We start from the raw sequence: 20745 nt of genomic DNA on the forward strand, positions 1-20745 counted from the left end.
CCTGGGTCGCCAGAAACTCTTGCCGAAAAACTCGGAATAAAGAACTTATCAACACCAATTTAGTGTAGATAAGCAGACACTTCTTTATTGACGGCCGGGTGCGCAGGTGAGTCCTCTCACGAACCACGCACACCTGAACACCAAAACAATACACCTTATATCAAAACTTATTCATGCATATTCATTAGATTTCCAAGAAAGATTATGCATATTCATTAGGTTTCCGGGAAATCATTAGCATATGTAAATGTCCTTTACGCAGGCGCAGTGAAGGTCTCTGGTGGTCTTCAGGAGTCCTCTGGTGGTCTTTCATAGTCTTCCTCACTCGTCCACTTCTTGACCTCGCAGGTGTTTCCAAGCAGCAAACTGGTGTCCATAACGGTTTCCTCAGTTTCTAAAACAAACACTACAAGGCTACCAATCTTTGACAAAGCTTCTGTGGTTAAATGATTTTAGACAGTACTTGAATTTTTATGGTTACACATTATACATTTTCTAAGTTCCTAAGTTCCTATGGCTACATTTCAAACTTAACACTCCCATACCTATGCTTCATAATTTCTACTTTTTAATCAAACCAAACTCCTTTGTAATTAGATTTTAATTTCTTTTATCAAAATATTTACAACAATCCCTCCATGCACCACCGTGAACTTACTGGAGGAGACAGGAAAAGGAAAAAACTCCTTGCCTCCAGCCCCCTACACCTGAAAGGAGCTCCAGCAAAGCTCGGTCAGTACAGCAGACAGTAACCGTGCCTCATGACTGAGCCGGTGGCCATTCCTGAAAAATTTCCTTCAAACTGGAAGCTTCCTGGAAGCTCCAGCTTTTTGGACAAGGTAGTTTTCTTCTCAGTTTCATGTCTGACTGTCTCCTCTTATGAAATATATTTACATTCTTCAAAATTTGTACAAGGAGGAGAGGAAATCCCAACAGTGCACAAGGATCGAGGAGAGAACTTGACCCATACAAATCTGTGGGGCTTCATCCACAGCTGCTGAGAGAGGACAGGGCATCCTCCTGAACAGGTAACACTCTGCCTGGAGCCAGGAGCAAGTGAAGTACTGCAAAGGTCTGTCCTGTCCTGGGAGCTGTTCTGCTTGATAGTTTTATTAATGACCTGGAGGTCTTGCTAGATGGCAAACTGCACGTGAACCAGCAGGGTGCCTTGTCAGCCAAGAAAGCCAACAGCATTCTGGGCTGTATGAGGAGGACACAGCCAGAAGATGAGGGAAAGTGTTTATCCCTCTCTCCTCAGAGCTTCTTAGACCACCTGGACAACACTGTGTCCAGCTTTGGTCTCCTGTGCCCCGTCCCTCATCCTGGTGCAGGAAAGACACTGATGAGCTGGAGCAAGCTCAGCAGAGGGCTATGAGACTGTTGGGTTGGGGGCAGGCTGGAGCACTTGCCATCTAAGGCAAGACTGAGGGAGCAAAGCTTGTTCAGCCTGGAGCAGAGAAGGCACCAGGCAATAAGGAGAAAAGTTTTCACCATGAAGTCAGTTGCCAAGAGATGCTGTGTCCTCCCTATTCTTGGAGGTATTCAAGTCTTCTTCAACCCTGCCTGTCATCTCCTCCCTTTGACCAAAACAGTCTTGCTCCTGCAAAAGTAAAGCAAGAGAGCTATGGAACCAACACAGACTCTGCATGCCCTGAGACCTCGCTTTCCTACAGCAAAGAGAGCTCTTTCATCAGCCCCACACTTCTTTTTCCACCCTCAGCCTTTGTAGTTGCTTGTGTCCGGCTTTTGCTAAGATCCCGTTTGAACTGGAAGCCCGCAAGACTCCTGGAACTCCTGACATTGACCTGGCATTCACCACAAACCTGGATCCCAGCTGGCCATGAAGGCGTCAGTCATCCAGCGCCTCAGCTGTGCTGCCCAGGGCAGGTTTTGTCACGCCATTGTCAGCACTGCTGATGCTGTGCCCATGTCCCGTCCTTCTGCCACAGACTGCCCATGATCCCCAAACAGCCCCAGCTGCCTCGGGGGCTGCGATGAAACATTTCAGGAGCGGGCTGAGGTGGGGTGGCAGGAGATGGGCCCTTGGTGCTGCCTGGCTAGCAGGCCTGGGCAGGAAGAAGCCAGCTTCCCCCTGCCGGGGCTGGGCACAGTTTTTCCCAGGAACCTCCCTGAGGAACACATGTCTTCTGTATCTCTCTGTGCCCTTGCATGTCTGGCATGGGGACTAGGGCTCCTGGGGCAGAGCTGAAGAAGCTCAGCTGGGAGAGTGTTAGAGTGAAGACCTAAAGGTCCCTGGCTCAAGCCCAGGCTTTGGCAATGTTTTCCCTCGGGCTTTTGCAGAGCCTCTTGCTCTTCTTCCAGCCTACCCCTGCCCTCCTGCCGCTGCCTTTCTCATGCTCAGGGCAGAGTTTCCCCAGGGCTGGGCACAGCTTTTCCCTGGGGAGCTCCCTCCGGAGCTGCTCCTGGTGATCCTCCACCTCTACCCTGGCAGGAGCACCTGAGCTCAGGCTGCTGGGAGAATGTGCACAGGCAAGTGAAAGAGGGTCAGGCTGCCCAGGGGGAATGCAGAGACTGTGTCTGTGCATGCAAGGGTAGAGTCAGGGCAACTCTAGTTAGAGCTCAGCTGGAGCTGGAACCAGCAAGGGGTGGGTAACCAGAAGAGCTTCTCTAAGTAAATCCATAGCAAAAGCTACGATAGGAGCTAAGGAAAATGTGTACCTGCTGCTCAGTGGGGCAGGGGACCTTGTAGCCAAGGGCATGTACAGACCTGAGGTATTCAGCACCTTTTTCCTCTGCCTGAGGCTTCCCTGTTTCCCAAGCCCTCCTAGCAGAAACTGTGGGACCTGAGCACCCAGTCCCTGCTAACCCCAGCTGCATTTCACACAGGCATAGGACACAGCCATCTTCTGGGACCTCTTGCGGTCTGGTCCAGAAGACAAGCCATGCTGGGCTGGCTTTTTTTTTTCCTTAGTTAAGACATGGAGACGTGTGGGAGGATGGAGCTGGCCATGTACCACCCCACAGCTGGGCTGAGCAGCCAGCACTGGAGGCGAGTGATGTGAGGGGCTACCCTGTGACAAGTGTCCCACAGCAGCTTCTCCTTGTGTCCAGGGAGCAAGGGATCAGACCGAGCTTTTCTTCTGCACCTTCCACACTTGGTTTCTCTCCAGCAAGTGCTAGTGCTGCACCATGAGTACAATGCTGTTAGCCCACACTCCCCAGTCATACTGAAGAGCTCGATGCTCATCTCCATTTTCCAGACAAGCTCAGCCCCATTCCCAGCTCTCCCTGGTACCCACCACAGGGAGCTTCAGAGCTCTGGGATCTCCCACCAAAGCCCAAGCTCTTTTGAAGGGAACAGCAGTCCCAGGAAGATGGGCAGCAGAGGCATCAAAGAGGGCATGTCAGCCTTCCTGTCAGCCCCAAACTGCAGGCCAGCAATGGCATGAGGAAGTGGAGTCCAGTGACTCTTTTGTATCCAGGAAAGTCCTCACCAAGACAGCCTTTGCCTTCCCCCCATTCCCACTGCCAGCCCCGCTCACCAGGACAGTGCAAAAACCCTGGTCCTGGGGATCCTGGGACCCCTCCAGCAGCTCCTGCTGCTCCAGCCATAGAGCAGCCAGCCCTGAACTTGCACGTACAGAAATGGATTACTCTTTGTTATTTAATCTAGAAGCACGAGAGGTGTTTGGGTGCTACACTAGATCCAGGCCACGGCTGTTTTCCTGAGGGTGCATGAATCACTCTCCAGCCTCCCTCCCTGTGCCTGCTGGGTCCCTGCTGCCTCTCCTGGGATTGCAGAGCCCTCCATTACCTTCTCACACTTGGATTTACTGTTTTCCCTTTTTATGGCCATGCCTTGGGTGGTCCCTCAATTTGTGAAGCTCCCCACTCACTCCTGGGCACACGCTGACCCTTCAGATCCCCTGAGCTCTCCTGATTCACCTCCAGAAAGGATGAGTGTTGGCCATTAGCCCGTGTGGCAGCCCAAGGCAGGTAAGCATGAGACAACTCTCCAACTCTCTTTGCGCCAGGCACTGACACCTGAGCCCTGCATCCAGATGTGGGTCCCCAACAGATCACACTGGGGTGCTGAGCTCATCCTCCAGGTCAGTAGGGAACCAAATGAAAGCCAGAGGATCTTTTAGGGTGCAGCTGAATGACAATGTCCTTTCATGATCTTTTGAATTATAGCCCGGTCTGCAGGACCTGCACTGAAGGTCTCTGTGGTGGTGAGATGACACTTTTTAAAGACATAGCATTGGGGAGCCAGCTGTGATAATGTTGTAAGCATTTACAGAATGCTTCTAGGTCACACACAGCAGGTTTCACCATTAGCACAGCTGGGATGAATCCAAACATTTCTGTAGGATCGCAAGTATGACAGAGACCGCAACAAGAAAAACCAAGCAGATTGCAGACCTGCCCTTAGATACCATGGGTGCCATGACTGCATAGGGCTGGTCAAGGCATTCTAGATGAAAAATGGCTCTGAAACCAATTTTCTGACTGTGTCCTTGAATTCCCTCTCCAAAGAGTGGAGGGCAGCTAATTCCAAGAGCATGATTTCAGAGAGCAGGTGTCTAAAAGAGATGGAGATTTCCCCCTCTGTTAACCCCCATTTCTGTCCCTAGGCAGTGACAGCAAGAGGTCCATTTCCCCTTCCGTAGGGCAGTGACTCTGCCGAGCCAGCGCAGATATCCAGCCTCTGGTTAGAAACCCTCGGAGGGGATGGGTATTCAGCTCCCCCATGCACCCCACAGACCCACCCTCTTGCTGCAGCGCAGATGTGCACAAAAGAAGCTCCTGCATGCGAGTACCTGGTCTGAGCTCCTTCTCTAATGAGTGGGGATGGAGGGTGGCAGTTAGTTACTCACACTTTTGTGTGGCCTGCTGCATTTGCAGTGCCGGGGTGGTCCGAGACACGTACAAGTGCCTGCAAGCCCTGACAGAGCAATTCTGAGTGACCCACAGCCTTCCTCTGCATCAACACTAGAGATGAGTGGGCCTCCACTGAATGGAGGTGACACTGATCACTCTCCAGGCTCCTTCACCCATGCTGCGGGGTCCCTGCTGCCTCCTCTGGGATTGCAGAGTCCTTGTTTCCCTGTGGATACACCAATTTGGCACTTTACCTTCGGTGACTCCACTTTGGGTGCTCTCTCACTTAGAGGGGCTCCATTCACTGCCCACCTCGGGCACACTCTGTCCCTGGAGAGCCTGGGGGATCGCCAGGCAGCTCCAGTTTCCCCTTGAGAATGACGTCTGCCCCATCTGACATGTGACAGCCTTGGGTATGTCACTCAGTGACCAGCCATGGCCTCCACTGTCACTAGACACTGACGGGAAGAGTCCTAAATCCAATCCTTGATCTCTACATGGTCACAAGGTGACCGAGAGGCTTTGCTCCTGCAGTCATGCAGAACCCTGAGCAACTCCTGACTCCGGCCTTGGAAGACAAGCCCAGTGTTCACGCGCAGCACAGAAGAGATCTCATTTTATTACACAGATGTTGTAATGTGTTCAGCTCTCAACAAGCATTAGACACCTTTAGAGAGGCTCCAGGTAAGAAAGAGGGGGTTCATACCTCTGTAGAAGTAAAAGGACTCCAAACATTACTGTAGGAACATTATAAATGAAGAATAACAATTACAGTAACAATAAAGAGAACAACAAAAACAACAAGAAAATCAGGACTGGTGTGGAATACCCTGGCAGTCATTTGTGGAGAGATGGGATGTTTCTTGGTGCTAAACAGGAGTCCATGAAATCAGTTTCCTAATACCATTCTTGATCTCATGGTTCCTCATGCTGTAGATGAGGGGGTTCACTGCCGGAGGCACCACTGAGTACAGAACTGCCAGCAGCAGGTCCAGGGATGGGGAAGGATATGGAATGGGGCTTCAGGTAGGCAAAAACACCAGTGATTACAAACAAGGAGACCACAGCCAGGTGAGGGAGGCACGTGGAAAAGGCTTTGTGCTGTCCCTGCTCAGAGGGGATCCTCAGCACAGCCCTGACGATCTGCACATAGGACAGCACAATGAAAACAAAACAATAGAAGTGCACAAGGACACTAACCACAAGTACCCCAACTTCCCTGAAGAAGGAGTCCAAGCAGGCGAGCTTGAGGATGTGGGGGATTTCACAGAAGAACTGGTCCACAGCATTGCCTTGGCAGAGGGGTAGTGAAAATGTACTGGAAGTGTGTAGCACAGCATGGAGAAACCCACTGCCCCAGGCAGCTGCTGCCATGTGGACACAAGCTCTGCTGCCCAGGAGGGTCCCGTAGTGCAGGGGTTTGCAGATGGCAACGTAGCGGTCATAGGCCATGACAGTGAGGAGATAAGATTCTGCTGACATCAAAAATATAAACAGAATGATCTGAGCAGCATATCCTGGGCGGGAAATGGCCCTGTTGTTCCAGAGGGAATTGGCCATGGCTTTGGCGACAGTGGTGGAGATGGCACCCAGATCGAGGAGGGAGAGGTTGAGGAGGAAGAAGTACAGGGGAGCACAGAGCCGGTGGTCACAGGCTATGGCGGTGATGATGAGGCCGTTTCCCAGGAGGGCAGCCAGGTAGATGCCCAGGAAGAGCCAGAAGTGCAAGAGATGCAGCTCCCGGGTGTCTGCAAATGCCAGGAGGAGGAACTCAGTCATGGAACTGCCATTGGGCATATGCTTCCTCTGGACACGGGGGACTGTCCAAGGAGGAAAAGGCAGTGAGAAGTTACCAGAAATATCTCTGAGTAAAAACAAAGATATGTCTCATACACCCTCCCCCTGCCACACACGCACCCTTTTCCCTTCCTCAGGAGGAAATTTCATTCTGCCTCTGGTCTTCCACTTCATTTTCTGTGGCTCTGTGTGCTGGAGCAGGGCCTCTGCCCATTGTCTCTTGAGGAGTCGACCCAGCCCCACTGCAGTGGGCAGATGGGAACGTGGCAGGGAGGCTGGGTTTGATATTCAGAACACATCAGGTAAAATCACTTCTAACACAGGAGGGCTTGTCAGCATCTGCACTCCCAGTGTTAAAGAATGTGGGTGCAGAAAGGAGATTTAGGGGGGTTGGGGTTTTTTACCTACTTCCCCCATCCTGCCTTGTGAGTGTTCTCTGAAATCAGAAATCGTGATCATTTCTACTGCACTCAGAGTGACCAGCTGTGAGACACGAGAGGCAAAGGGATTCACTGTGGCTTAGAGAGGAGTGAATGGAAGTGGTTGGGCTTGTTCCCAGCTGCCCCATGCTTGCAGTTTTCTCAGATGGAGTGTCATCACACTCCCATGGTACCAATAAAAGCCACCAGATGCTGCTGAGAGCAGAGGGACCCACTGCAGACCACTCAATGCCTCACCCTTTCTCAAGGTCTCAACACCCTGTTTCTAGCCAAGGACATACACGGATCATTTCATCACTCCAAAAGCATTTCCTCAGTCATAGATAACATCTCTGCACCTGGCTTTGTGGGCTTTCAGATAACAGAAAGCTGCTATGTGAATGATTTCCATGCTTAAGGACAGCTCACAGCTTGGAAAGCCGCCCCAAAGAGATAGCCAATGTCCTAATGATTACATCTAATTCAGGGAAAACCAGCTCATTCCCCAGCCCCACAGACTGCATTGCCCACAGCCCCACAGGTGAAAGCTGGGACACCTCATTTCCATGGACACACCTGCATAGGAGGACCCACAAGGTCAGAGTGTGACTCTGCAGCTGAAACTCCCATTCCCGGACAGCCTGACAGCAAGAATGAAATAACACTAAAAACAACACAGACAACCGGAGAATCATGGAAAATGCAGTGAGGGTCTGGCTGAGAAAGGCAAGCAGAGAGGCAGCCGGGCACTCAGGAAAGTTCTGCTTACTCGGCTATTCAGACCTCCTCCCAGACACCAACAGTGCCAGGTAGATGCTCTCAGCCCTGAGCTCTGCAGAGGGAAATGGGCACGTGGCTGGAGAGCTGCACCCACGGCTCTGCTGGAGCTCTGGCTGCTGAGGACATGGTTCATGCTTTGGACCCCCCAGTTCTGAAGGGCAGAGGCTTTGCTGGGAGGGAGAGGAGGCAAGGGGGGTTGCTCAGAGGAAGGGGTCTGCGCTGGAGGGGATCATACAGAGATTTCTGAATTCTCCCTCCCACAACATTTCTTGGTTTTGTTTCCTCTCATTCCTGATCATATTCTTGCTGGCTGGAGATTTTCCTCCTGGGAGGTGTTTCCCTGCGCCATTTCTTTTCCCTGTCAGCACTCACAGATCCCATCCCAATCTCTGTGCACTCCCCCTGGCCCTACAGAAACCTGCCTGTTTGCAGGGCACTGGCCATGATACTGAAAAGCCGGTCGAAGAAACTAAGACTCATTTTGGAGTTTTAGAAAGCAGGCAATCTTTATTGCAGTGCTGGATACACGGGGGATAGTTCCACCTAGTGTGCATACCACAGCTTTAGCACTAACAGGTTATATAGAATAACTAATTGTATATTAATCAGATTAGTATACATATACATAAAAATAATTGCAACTGATTATCTTAGTACTGCCTACATCCGATCACGCGCAATGAAGGATTCGAGTCGAAGGGCTGCTTTTGCGACCACCGACCCATTTGAAGTTCTTGCTGGCTGTCCTTGAAGTCTTTATTCTTGTCCTTGTTCTTTCATCTTGAAGCTTAAAGCAGTTTCAATCACATGTGGTCACTCTCAGCATTGTTCTCATCTAGTGTACAGGAACATCTCTTCATAAGAGCAAAGAACTGCAAAACATATGAATAATTACTAGTTAATCACTTGACTAGACTTGGTAATTATCTCCCCGGTTACCCTTTGTCCATTGTTTTAACCATAGTGTTAATATATATATCATATATCAAATCTCACTTGCACAGTCACCTAGCAGCAAACCAGTTTTCATAGAAGGTACAAAGTATTAAAAACATAAAAGTTTGAACAAATCACATGAAATGTATGGACATATGCTATCAGCCAGGTGCATGCTCCTTTTTGCAGCTGGAAAAGGGCAGATCAGAACAACCCTGAGAGGTCCAGCAGGTGATTCTGGTGCTGTCCATAGGCAGGGGAGTGGCTGAAGGCATTTTAGGAAGCTCTTGGCAGACCTACTGATCACTCAAAGTTGCAGCTCAGGAGTCTCAGGGACTTGTTGAAACTTAAGAGCTCCTCTTCCACTTCTCCTTTTCTCTCCTCCCTCTCTCTCCCTCTGGAATTGGAAACTGAGAAGACAGACTCAGGAAAGCTCCTTATCTTTATACTAATCCCTGCCTTGTTCTTCTCTTTGAAACATCCTGTTTGAAATATTCCGGGGGTGACTGGGAGCTCTGAGCATCCCTGACCCACACAGCATCTTCTTGGCAGCAGCAGGACCCTGCCCTGCCCTGTCCCACCAAGGGTTGCTCCTTCCACCCACAGCTTCTCCCCACTCTGCTGTTACAGTTCCCCAGGCAGGCTGAGTCCTTACCCTGACCGGTGGCAGAGTCCCTGCCCCAACACACAGCTTTTCCCTGCAGCCAGAGACTTACTGTGCAGAGGGCTGTGAAGAATTCTCTTTGAGTCAGCTCTCTGCATCCTCTCACCCCAGACCGCCTTTAAACTCTCTCTGCATCACTCCTCTCCCCTCGGTGCCTGCTGGCAGTGCCCTCAGCCCTGCTGCGCTTTGCAGAGGAGCTGCTCCTGGGCAGAGCTGTCTGTCTGCAGTGCTGCCTGCTTGCCATGAGCTCCCTCCAGCCCAGGAGCCCAGCCCAGCTCAGCAGCAGAGGACCAGCCCAAGGCAGCCCTTTCTCTGCCCCCTCTGGGCTCCCTCCAGGTGTCCCTGGGGCTCCAGGGGAACCTGCTGGGAAACAGGCTGAAGCAATCACTGGTGTTCCCTCTCTCTGCTGGGGAGAGACACTTATTCACAGCACTGTTATTTCTCCTGTGAGGAAAAGATTTGGACATGAGAATCACCTTTCCTTGATCCATCCTTACACAGGACACCCAGACAGTGACAGGCAGGGAGCTCCTTTACCCCTCTGAGCAAAGGGATTCAGCTGAGTCAATGGAGGCATCTCATCCTGGGTGCTGGAAGGGGACTCAGCTCCCTCCCATGCCTGCCACAAACCCTCAGGAGGTGGGATTCCTCTTGCCTCAGTTCAGGCGTGCACCGAATAAGCACCTGCATGTGAGCTCCTCATCTCAGCTCCCTTGCTCATCAATGGAGAGGGATGCTGGGAGTGAGGTGCAAATGTCTGGTTACATCTGAGGTGTCAGAGGTGGTCAAAGGTGTGTGCAGGTACCTGCAAACTCAAATGGAGCAGTTCATAGAGACAGGGCAGCATCTGGAGGCATCCTCTTGGAGGCTCTTGGGAATTTCCTTTGGCAATCTGAAAATTAGAGCAGACAAAGTCATTATGTTCAAGGCAGCTCACAGAATTAGTCATCAGAACGCTTGGAGCCCTGTAACACAGGGAGAGTTCACCCTCTCTCTTTCCCATTCTCCAGTGGGAGAAATTGAAAAAAAAAAAACCCAAACCATCAGGTCTCTCTCTCCATCCCTGCGTTTCCGACAATGAGGTTGTGGAAAATACATCTGCAAATGGTAGAGGGGAGAGCTGGGGTGAACGCTGAGGCTCCAACCCTATATACGTAAGCAAGATGAACAGTTAAACCCAGGGTTTCCACCAAAGAAGAGGTAGTACATGCACTTTTCTTTTTCTCCCCTTTCCCTTTGTACAAAAACAGGATACCTCACTGCAGCTCAACACCTGAGGAGAACAACCATGCTAAAACTTTATCGGGAAAATAAATGTGGTAAAAATTCCACTGCCTCATAGAAGAGACTGCAAGGAAAACAGAGAAAATTCAGAAGTGCTCTCAGCCCTGCTCAGAGAAGGTGGAGGGAGACAGCACGAGTAGGGGTAGCTACACTTTAGACCAACCTTGTAAAGTCTCTTGTCCATCTCTTTGTCAAACTAGTGGCATTTTACTTTTTAATTACGCTTGTGTTACAAAAACGGGAGCATATCTTTTTAGCAACCATTAAACCAGAAGATGGGATCTTCCTGAATTGCACCTTTCATGTTAAGTGGTGATCAAGTGCTGTCCACCTGCTTTGCATTTAGCTCAAAGGCAGCCTTGACCTCTCCTAAGTCAATATCCCTCAGTTATGACAGTGCGTACAATTCATCGATTCTTTTCAAAATCACTTCAGAATACAAATAACGTCACAGCATACTTAAATATGCGCTCCAATTCAACACTGTGTAACTTAGCTATCTAATAAATAGCGCAGAAAGCAGAAGCAGTCAAAATGAAAATCCTCCAGGTGCCTGACTGCCTGCTCTTTGGGCACTTTCCAAAGCAAATATTCAAGTCAGTTGCCTTAGATCTTTTCACAACTGATCCACAACACATCTCTTATTTATAGTTAGTGTCCCGTAAAGATATAACCATCACCCTTAAAAAATGACACATATTGTCAGTGAAGGATCTGAGCCATGTACAGTTCTCATGCACCACGTATCAGTGTATTTTTATTTATCTCTTTTCATGTGGATAAAATCAGACAGGCTTTCTTTGCAGCTGTGACGGGAGTCTGTATCATCATGGGAACAAAGGCCGTGACACCCTGGCTGCACTGAAACTCAGTCAAACCTCCCACTGACTTCAAAACCTAAACCAGATTTTACCACCAGCCTTTGATTCCCAGCTTGTGTCTCATAGAAATAAATGTTCCTCACACCTTCATAGACAGAGGACTAAAATAGAGCACTGTTTTACTTTGAGGCATGTGACGTGGGCTGCTGGATGGTTTTGGAAGTGAATGGCGATTGGGAAGCACAGCGTGGGTGTTTGAATTACTGCGGCACATAACAAACAGAGGATGAGTTTAGAGAGGAACCTGACAGCCTTACGAAGTATTCATGGGTCTGCTATCGTAATGTTGATGTCCCACAAACTCCGGACAGGCAATGAGTCCAATGCGTTCAATGCTGCCGTTGCTCAGTGTGGCTAGTGGGTTTGCTGGTCATTACGTGTGGTTACTTCTGACTATCAGCTACCTAAAGAGACAAGTAAATATGTGCTGCGTCTCCTGGTTGAGAACTTACTGGCCCTATCTCATCCCCGTGCTAGCTCACACCACCAGTAAAAATGCTGGTCTTCTCATTATGCAGACATAAATGAATACCTGTCCTGTTATCTATCTCTTCTGATAGTTGTGGGCACCTACAGGGAGGCAAAACAGGGGTGCCGGAGCCTGTTGATCCAAAACATGCTCATCTTCATTATGAGTTTGTCCCTGCTAACAGTGGTACCAGCCATTCCCTCTGCATCCTTGAAGAGAGCAGCGATGGCAGATTGTGTGAGTGTCACGACTGGAAAGGACAGGTCCATCAATTCTGGATTGCTGGAAAAGGTCTTGCTTGGCTTGTGTGAGCCAGGCCAGCACCTTCACCCAGTGGCTCTCCCCAGTCAGAGGGGAGAGCTGAACCACTTGCGTACAATCCCACGCTGCCCCGACCCCACACTGGGCAAAGGGTGCTGCCCCGGGCCCCCAGGATGGTGATGTTTGGGACAGGAGTGTTGTGAAGGAGCCACCCTGGAAAGCCAGGGACAGCTGCAGGGCAGGCAGGGGGAGAGAGGGAAAGGCATGCAGTGCCCCTGCGGAGGCAGCTCCATCACGCAGGCTGCTCTAAGCCCCACTCCAGCAGGACTCCTGTGCCACCAAGCTTTCCCAAAGGAGAGCAACACCCTGGTGGTCAGGCTGTTCCCTGGGAATGCCCCTGCCTCTGGGCTCCAGCTTGTCCCCAGGGCAGCGGGAGAGCCCCAGGTGTGCAGGGTGCCCCAGGACTTGCTCCTGCCCGCTCCCCCAGCACTGCCCACCTCTGCCAGCTGCTGGGGCTGGAGGGGAGCCCAGGCATCCAGGCTGCTTTAACCCCCACCACAGTCTCCCTGATCGGGCACTCTCGTGAAGACCAAGCTTGCAGAACCGGTTCCTGGTGCCACGGGCCCTGGGCAAACACGGCTTATCAGAGATGCTGCAGGGACAAACATCCCTCCTCTTGCCAGGGCAGCTCTGTCCCCACAATTAGCTCTGAGTGGCTGCCTGCAGACAAGTGTCCGCTTCATCGTGTCCCTCTGGAGAGCCAAGTCCTGCTCAGGGACAGCACTGACCTGGGCCAAGGATGAGGGCATTGAAGGGACATTTGGTGAGCTGTGGCCAAGTGCCAGCCAGGAACAGGTCTGGAGCCAGAGCCTTGTTGGGGACAGGGTTACTGGGACCCACCGGCTGGGGGCAACTCTGCAGAAGTGGGACCCAGGTTTGTCTGGGTGGGCACAGCAGCCCCAGGCAGTGGCAAGGTGAGGGCCAGGGTGGGGCTTAGTCCCCTCTGATCTCTGCTCTGGGGGGGCCGTGGCTGGGGACTGGACCAGTTTGGGGCCTGTAGTGCAAGGGAAATGGGGTGGGCTGGAGCTGGGCACTGCGACCACCCCAGCGCTTCCCCCAAGCCTTACCCTCATCTCCCAGTGCCCAACATTCACCAGTGCTCCCCATTGCCTCCAGTGACTGAAGATCCCAGCCATCTGGCTGTCCCCATTGCCCATACCCCCAGTTGTCCTCCCGCCTCCCGGTGTTCCCAAACCCCGGGGTCCCTGGTGCCCCAAGAAGAGGGGTCAGTCCCAGCCCGCTGTTTACCCAAGGGGCTGGAGAGGGGTCAGAGATGACTCTTAGAGACCCCTGGTTTGAGGCTGACCTCATCTCTGGGGGAGTTCCGGAGGGAAAGGCTGGCCTGGGAGGGGAGTGGCACTGGGAGATGGGGGGATCTGGCTTTGGGGGGCTGTTGGGAGGATGGTTTTGTGCTGGAGCAGTGGGTTGTCACCGTAGGGTGTCCAGCTGTCAGAGGCTGACTGGCTGTCCCCCCCTCACCACCCCCAGGTGCCTGGGCCCTTCCACATGCAGCTGCCCCATGCAGGAAGCCGGACCGATGCCAGGGAAGGTGGCTGGATCAGTGCCGAAGGCGGGGGCAACTGTGTGCCAGGGGTGGGCTCCTTGCCAGGGCTGGCGTCTCTGCCAAGCCTGGCTTTGCCCTGGGGGCTCTCAGGGAGGGAGGAAAGGAGGAGTCCTGGGAGGGATAAATCTGCCCCTCACCTTCTGCAGCTTCACCCAGCACTCACCAAACTGCAGAGGAAGATGAAGGTCGCCGTGCTGAGCCTGGCCCTGCTCTTCACCATCCTGCTGTGCATGCCAGAAGATGCTCAGGTGAGTCCTCAATGCCACGGGGAGAGGCTCAAGGCTGGGGAGGGGTCTTGGCTGCAGGGCATCAGCTCTCCTGCAGAACAAAATTGTAGTGGTGAGCACGAAAACCCTTGATTTGGCCTCTCCCTTTCCCAAGCAAGGAGCATCCCCAAGCTCCCGCCTCCTCCAGCCCTGGGCAATGCAGCTTTCTCCCTCCCCCAATTCCATCTCTTCCCTCCACTTCCCCCGCAATTAATCTTCTTGTGCCCAGAGCCCGAGTTCCTTGGGAAGGTTCACCACAAACTCCTGTGACGACCCCCACCGGTGTCTTGACTTGGTGCCCCCTCCATCTCTCCCTTTTGGGCCTCCCCATCCCATCTTTTTGGTGCCCTCAGACATCTCCTCCCTGGGATCTCCTCTATGTCCTATCTAGGGTCCCCAAACGCCCTCCCGTTGATTGTTCCCAACGCCTTTCTTTCAGTCTTTCCCCTCAGTCCTTTGCCTTTCATCCTGTCCACTGTGGTATCGTCCCCAGACCCCCTTCCTTGAACCCCCACTGCCAAACACTCTTCCAATCCCCTCGTTTCCATCCTCTGCAGCCCTCTTCCTTCTGCTCCCACCACCCACCTCACTTGAAGTCCCTGTGTCCCCTCCGCTTGAATTCCTTTACCCCTCACTTGCATCCCACGCAGGCCTGCCCCTTCAGCACCCCCAGCCCAGTCCCTTGGGGTCCACTAATTCACCCCAGTGCACTGTCTGGGGGCCCCCCTCACCCTCACCCTCACCCCCATCCTCTTTGGAGGCCCTGAATTCCCCACACTATCCTTGTCTCCATCCCCACCCCTGGTCCCTGCCTGAACAGGTATCCCAGGTGAATCTTGGGGGAATGGGTCTGGAGGGGAGCAGAAGGGATTTTCCTGCTCAGACCAGGGGGAAGCCATGGTCCTGGGGGGGGCTGGGGACACCTGTGCCCCACCTACAGCCCCATCAAGGTCCAATCCAGACCACTCCTTTGCTCTCCTTCCCTAGGCACTCCTGGAAGGAAGTGGAGAAGTTAACCTGGTAAGTAGTGGGGAGGACTTGGAGGGCCTCGAGTCTGGGGAAGTGGAGGGCACTTTGGTGCTCCCATCCCTTGCTGGGACCGGGGACATCCCAGTGAGCTTTCATGCTCTCTCTACAAGAGGAGTCAGTTGGATTTAGGAACAAGGTTCACTGAACTGAACTAGATGACTTCTGCTGGCCCCAGACCTTCTCCCTCTATGGCCACAACACTCCAGGGCAACCCAGTCTGCCCCAGTACACCCCACTGCAACCCCAGAGAACACCCCTGCACCACAGTGCTTTCCCAGGTAGGGCCCCTTCCCCAGGGCCCTCATTGCATTCCCATCCATCCCATTACAACCCAGTACACCCCCAGTACACAGCCACACACCCAGGTGGGCCCCCTCCCCAGGACCCCCACTGCTTTCTGTGCACCACCATACGAGCTCATGTAGCCCATTTCTCCCCGGAGGCACCTTCCCCAAGGATCCCATTGCTTTCCCCTGCCTCCCAGTACACCCCAGTGCACCCAAGCATGTCCCTAACCCTCCCTTTCTCCCCAGAGTCCCGTGGACGAGGAGCTGGCAAGACTTCTTCTGCGCTACAAACGTGTGCCTGTAGCTGCTGATGTCCAGGTGAGCAACATCAGGGCGTCTGCAGCCCCACAAAGGATCCTGGGCCCCGGGGGATCCCGGAGCCCTCTGGGGTGGGCAGACCTTGCGTATGGCAGAGGGAAAGAGAGGGGACTGTCCCTGATGCATGTCCCAGGGGGAGCTGGACAGAGCTGCCCCCATGCCTTTCCTTGCATGCAGTAGGGCGCTATGGAGCCAGAAGGTCACTGTGCAGGCCAGGCAGGGGGTCTGTGCCATACAGACCCCCAGGATCACTGTGAGGGCTGGGAAGACTTCTGGGAGATATAGGGGCATCCTGGAGTAGGGGGCTCTGGGTGCCACCTGGATCTCAGGTGAGCCAAGTCCTGTCCTGGGTAGACTGAGGGCTCCAATTCCCTTCTCCTTCCCCAGGTCTCTGCAGAGGGAGGTGGTGGGGACAAGGCCTCTCTCATGTCCCAGCGGACACTTGGGGGGGGGTCACAATTTGGGCTCTCTCTTGCAGGTCCTCAAGTGATGGTGACAGCCCTGTCCTGTCCCCCTCCAGCGGCATGAGGAGATGATCATCCCTGGATGACCCCACCTGATCCCCTGGGAGCCCTGGGCCATTTCCCTCTCATGATCAATAAACCCCTTCAGCAAAGCTACGCTCTGTGTGTGTGTGTGTGTCTGCCTGCATCCATGTCCCGTCTCCTTGGACAGCGCCCAGATGCCTGGGTCCTCTCTGGCTGCACCACCACAATGAGCAGAGTGGCTGAGGGAGCACAGGCACCTGGGGTGTCCCCTTCCCACCCACCATGTGCCCCCAGATAAGGGCAACCCGGAGTGTCCCCCCAGGAGGCTGGGAGAGGCGAGGGGCAGACAGTGCCAGCCCTCGGGGCAGCCGGTGTTTTGGAGGCACAGCGGGAAAGAGGTTCTTACCAGGGCTCTAGTGAGTGATACTGAAAAGCCGGTCAAAGAAACCATCCAAGACTCGTTTTGGAGTTTTAGAAAGCAGGCATTCTCTATTGCTGTGCTGGATGCACGGGGGATAGTTCCACCTAGTGTGCATACCACAGCTTTAGCCCTAACAGGTTATATAGAATAACTAATTGCATATTAATCAGATTAGTATACATATACATAAAAATAATTGCAACTGATTATCTTAGTACTGCCTACATCCGATCACGCGCAATGAAGGACTCGAGTCGAAGGGCTGCTTTTGCGACCACCGACCCATTTGAAGTTCTTGCTGGCTGTCCTTGAAGTCTTTATTCTTGTCCTTGTTCTTTGATCTTGAAGCTTAATGCAGCTTCAATCACATGGGGTCAGTTTCAACATTGTTCTCATCTAGCGCACAGGAACATCTAGTCCTAAGAGCAAAGAACTGCAAAACTTATGAGTAACTACCTCTCCTAGTTAATTGCTTGGCTATACTTTTGTCTATTGTTTCAATCATAGTGTTAGTATAAGATTTCTAATAATTATTTACCAAATCTCACTTTTACAGTCACCTAGCAGCAAACCAGTTTCCACGGCTGGTACAAAATATTAAAACCATCAAAATATTTAGATATACCATACAGGATGTATGGAAATATGCTATCAGCTGGAGACAGGGATGTCCTGGGTTGCAGTCATCACTGTGTTCCTGATGGGCGAGCAGTGTTCCACAGCAGCAAGAAGTTGCAAGGGGGCAGCCCAGCAGCTTGTTGGAGCGCATGAGCAGCTCTTTCTTTTTCTGGGCAGGGACTGAGGGCTGTGAGGGGCTGCAGCTGGGCTGGGCAGTGCAGTCTGGTGTGTGAGCAGGTTTGAGTAAGGGAACTGGGGACTACTGAGACACTTGTGCTGTGGGCCCTGGGTCTGGTGCTGGTGGGATGGAGAACACAGAAGTGTATGCGATGCCAGGACATGCAGAAGAGGGTAAATTTGGAGAGTAAAAATAATGTGGAGTGGTTGAGCTGGGGCTGTTGTGAAGACACGGTGTGAGAGTTGGTGACCTTCCATGCTGGACCGCAGAGGAGCCACTGCTGGCATTTGTGTCCCAGCTTGTGCCCTCGCAGCAGGCATGAACCGATGCAGAGTGATGTTCATGTGGGGCCCCAGAGGGATCCCCTGTGCTCTGTATCTCCCTGCTGATGCCCAGAGAGGAGCACATCGGTGTTTCATCAATCATTGCAGCGGGGGCCAAGAAACTCTGCTCAAGACAGCGTGCCCAGGCACTACAGTGGCTGATCCTCAGCACAGCTTTGTCAGATGTCCTGGGCACATCAGAGGTCTCGCTGTGACAGACCTCCGGAGGGAGGATGCTGCCATTCAGGCCTCAGCTCCAGGGAGTGCCTCTCCCTGGGCCTGGGGGGATGGTGGCCTCAGGTCTGGGAACTGAGGACCAGGTGGAGGAGGTGTATGAGGATGGGAGCAGCATGTGCACCATCGAGAATGACAAGAAGGAGAGAGAGGAGGTCTTTGCAGAGACCCCGCAGAGGAAAGATCCCAATCCGTGAGGAGCAGGGAAGGAGGGACAGATGGAGAGCAGCCCAGAGGAGCACTAAATGGAGAGTCCTGCCCAGGGGGAGGCTGGGGACTGTTGGTGCTGGAGGAAGGCTCCTTCTTAGCCACAGATCTGCAGCTACAAGGCAGGGACAGTGCTCTGACAAGGGGTGAAGGAGCAAGCAGGGCTGGGGCAGGCTGGAAGGCAGCAGATGGGCTCTGCAAAAATGAAAGGGAGCAAATCAGTGCTGAAGCCCAGGGTTGAACCAGGGACCTTTAGATCTTCAGTCTAACGCTCTCCCAGCTGAGCTACTTCAGCCCTGCCCCAGCAGCCCTTGTCCCTGTGCCACCCGTGCCAGGCCACAGGCTGACACACAGGAGGAGAGCTCCTCAGGGAGGTTCCCAGGGAAAAGCTGTGCCCAGCCCTGGGTAGGGGGGACCTGGCCCTGCCCTGTCTCCAAGGCCAGCTGGGCTCCAGGTTTGGTGGAGGCCAGCTTACGCTTGGGTGTGGCAAGATGTGCGTGGGCCTCATACAAAGGTGACAGTGGCAAAGCTACGTGGGCAGACCAGGCATGTGCAGTTGCAAAGGCTGAAGAAGTGTGGGGCTGGTGGAGATAAGACAGACCTTATCTCCTTCCCCAAGGAAGGCCTCTCCCCACCCTTTTCTCCCTTGCTCAACTTCCCTCCTTAGCTCACAACTCTTCTACCTCCTCCCCCTGTGAGCAGTGCAGGGGGTGGGGAATGGGGGGTTGTGGTCAGTCCATACCAGGTCCTCTTTGCTGCTCCTTCCTTCTAACACTTTTCCCATGCGGTCCCTCCTATGGGCTACAGTCCTTTGACATAAATCTGCTCCAGCATGGGCTCTCCTCAAGCCACCATTCCTTCAGGAATGATCCAATGTCTCCAGTGTTGGGTCATCCACAGGCTGCAGGGATTACCTTCTCCACTGGGGTCTTCTCCATGGGCTGCAGGAGACCATCTGCTCTGGCACCTGGAGCACTTCCTCTCCCTCCTTCTTCACTGACCTTGGTGTTTGCAGGGCTGTTTCTCACACTTCTTCCTCCTCGCTCCTCTCCCAGTCTAGCAGTTGTATCCTTTCTTAAATATACCTTCACAGAGGTTCCCCCAGCTTTGCTGATGGGCTCAGGTTTTGGCCAGTGGTGGGTGCATTTTGGAGCCAGCTGGAACCAGATGTGTCTGGCATGGAGGCAGCCCCTGGCATCTCCTCACAGGGGCCTTCACTGCACACCCCCCCACCCCCCCCGCTACCAAGACGTGGACATGGACACCAATAGACAGTGTAAACCTTTGACTTGCTAAATGACATCCCCTGCTCTTCCCTCACCAAGAAATACAGTTTACTCGCTGGGGAGGAAGAGAGGGAACAGAGAGGGCCTTGATGCTCTGCAAACATGGTTCAGCAATAGTTCCAACATTGGTGTGTTGTCAACATGCTTTTGGTCACAGATCCCAGACATAGCACCTTAGGGACCCCCATGAAGAAAATTAACTCCACCCCAGCCAAAACCAGTACGATGTGCCTGGAAATATTTCCAGGCTTAGCTACTCCATTACCTTCCCAGGGAGAGAGGTAAGGCTGATTGGCCTGCAGTTCCCTGGGTCCTTCTTGGAGATAGGAGGGACATGTGATTTCTTCCAGTCTTCAGAGGACTGTATTGTGTGCACACCTGAACTGAGGCAAGAGGATTCCCACCACCCATTGGTTTGTGGCAGGAACGGGAGGGAGCTGAGTCCCTGGGATGGATGCACTCGACTCTTTGGCCAAACTAGTGGTAGTTTGGTTCAGGCTCCAAAAGAGGTAAATGCCTAGGTATAACATGACTAAGAACCTCTCTAGTTCCAAGCTATTCTCTGGAAACCCACACAGGAAGAGAGTGACATGGTGAACATTGATGCGTATGGGCTTGGAAACTGGAACAGCAAGCATGTGATTAACACATGAATAGCAGGTGTTTCCTCCAAGACTCGTTTGTCAACAAACAAAGAAAGTTGTGGGTACAAGGAGTCTCATGCATACCTTCTCCACTGCATATAATTTGACTGCGAGCCAACCACTTTATTCCATAAATATGACAGCCTAAGTGAGCCTTCTTTGAGCTCTCCCTGCTAAGCAGCTGGCTGTACGGCAGGGATCTCCCCTTGAGCTGGGACATCTCTCAAGGTTCTTGAGGCTGAGAGACTTCTTACCTTCTGCAGATCTTCGGGAAATGACCAATATCACGTATTACCTTGTATGATAGTGCTCTATACAGATTTTGTGTTGGTACCTTTGATTCTGTGTTGGTAACTTTGAATCATTTTTATATCCTTTGTGCAGTAAGTGATAGAGTGAACCTTGCCATCAAACTTTGCTAAGTTTCAAGAAAACCACTTTTGCTGATACCTCTGGCAGTGGTTCTTTAAGCAGTCTAAATCGCCTGTC

The 20745-nt window shown here is 52.6% G+C and overlaps 1 protein-coding gene and 1 long non-coding RNA gene across 2 annotated transcripts in view; one reads left to right on the forward strand and one right to left on the reverse strand.

The window, feature by feature from the left end:
- LOC138683127 (olfactory receptor 14J1-like) overlaps positions 1–6294 on the reverse strand; it is a 29087-nt gene extending 22793 nt beyond the window's left edge. Inside the window, exon 1 of the mRNA XM_069774651.1 lies at positions 5858–6294. Coding sequence (XP_069630752.1) covers positions 5858–6294 — 437 coding nt within the window. The remainder of the gene's footprint in view (positions 1–5857) is intronic.
- Positions 6295–14076: 7782 nt separating this feature from the next.
- Positions 14077–16477, forward strand: LOC138683195 (uncharacterized). Its single transcript, XR_011322856.1, has 4 exons — positions 14077–14205; positions 15211–15243; positions 15786–15857; positions 16336–16477. It is a non-coding gene; the product is annotated as an uncharacterized lncRNA (long non-coding RNA).
- Positions 16478–20745: the final 4268 nt, after the last annotated feature.

This window comes from Haliaeetus albicilla, chromosome 31 (genome assembly GCF_947461875.1).
Source record: "Haliaeetus albicilla chromosome 31, bHalAlb1.1, whole genome shotgun sequence".
In the NCBI taxonomy this organism is placed as follows: Eukaryota; Metazoa; Chordata; class Aves; order Accipitriformes; family Accipitridae; genus Haliaeetus; species Haliaeetus albicilla.